This window comes from Eimeria mitis, genomic scaffold (genome assembly GCF_000499745.2).
Source record: "Eimeria mitis Houghton genomic scaffold, Emh_scaff5182, whole genome shotgun sequence".
Lineage (NCBI taxonomy): Eukaryota > Apicomplexa > Conoidasida > Eucoccidiorida > Eimeriidae > Eimeria > Eimeria mitis.
This window is the reverse complement of record NW_013573474.1, coordinates 2,136-3,126: the sequence shown is the minus strand read 5'-3', so window position 1 is coordinate 3,126 and position 991 is coordinate 2,136. Positions and strand designations below refer to the sequence as shown.

Sequence of the window (991 nt, the reverse complement as noted above, 5' to 3'; positions counted from 1 at the left end):
AAAGCGTTATATATATATATATATATATATATATATATATATATATATATATATATATATATTCGACTTACTTGCGAGACCTGTTGAGAAACAAAGGAGTGGCGATGTACGTGACGCCCGGCTGCTTGAATTTGCAGCCGTCTGCTTTGTGGTACCACCGCATCACCATAGGCGGCAGATTCGATGCCAGTGTATGCGTTACGTCTAAACACTGCAGCACAAATCCCCCAACAGCACCAAAAACAAATAAAAATAATAATAAAAAGAATACACAGAGCATAGTGAAATACAAGCGGCGACCATGAAGGGTGAACAGCAGGGATATGCAAACAAGAAAACTGACGAAGACGTCATTGGTTTATACTAACCGCTTCAGTTGAGTTCCACGCAGCCCCTTCTACTGTCAAGCCTGTGATGATGAAGCACTGATCGTCTTTTGCTTCGGATGAACCGACGATGACCTCTACAGCTAGATCATCTAGAGACCATCCCTTGGCTTGAGCGACAGCTTGACGCGTTGCGGTGAGGTATGCAGAAGGGAAGAAGAGGCCTCCTAGCCATATTCTCCACTGCGTCAGTTCGCCGTTGTCGCGCTGCCTTGCTAAGAGATGCATTGCTGCTTCTGTTTGCACGGCATCGTCTTCCTCTCCTGTCGTGCCGAATTCACGAGATACCATCGCTAGCTGAGCTAGCCGACGGCTGAAATCCTCCAGCCACTCCTTCACTGTCAACTCTTGAGATGACACGTACACCTGACTCCACTCGGGTGGCACTTTCGATGAAGATATTTGACTCGCTAGCTCACGCAGCGAATTCGTTATCTTCAGCTCGCCTTTACACACCAACAGCAACTCCCCCAAAGACTCGCGAATCAACTTGCATAGCCTGAAGAAAATAAGAGAAACACACGATAAACAATTTTATTCTTGCTAGCTAGAGGTTGGAGATGCAGCTTGTCTTAGGCTAGATATATATTGTATATAATTAGCTA

The 991-nt window shown here is 45.2% G+C and overlaps 1 protein-coding gene across 1 annotated transcript in view; it reads right to left on the bottom strand.

The window, feature by feature from the left end:
* EMH_0080400 (Cytoplasmic dynein heavy chain, related) overlaps nucleotides 1–991 on the bottom strand; it is a gene marked incomplete at both ends in the record, with an annotated part of 3,393 nt that overhangs the window by 443 nt on the left and 1,959 nt on the right. Inside the window, 2 exons of the mRNA XM_013500246.1 lie at nucleotides 72–211; nucleotides 369–885. Of these exons, the coding sequence (XP_013355700.1) occupies nucleotides 72–211; nucleotides 369–885 (657 nt within the window). The remainder of the gene's footprint in view (nucleotides 1–71; nucleotides 212–368; nucleotides 886–991) is intronic.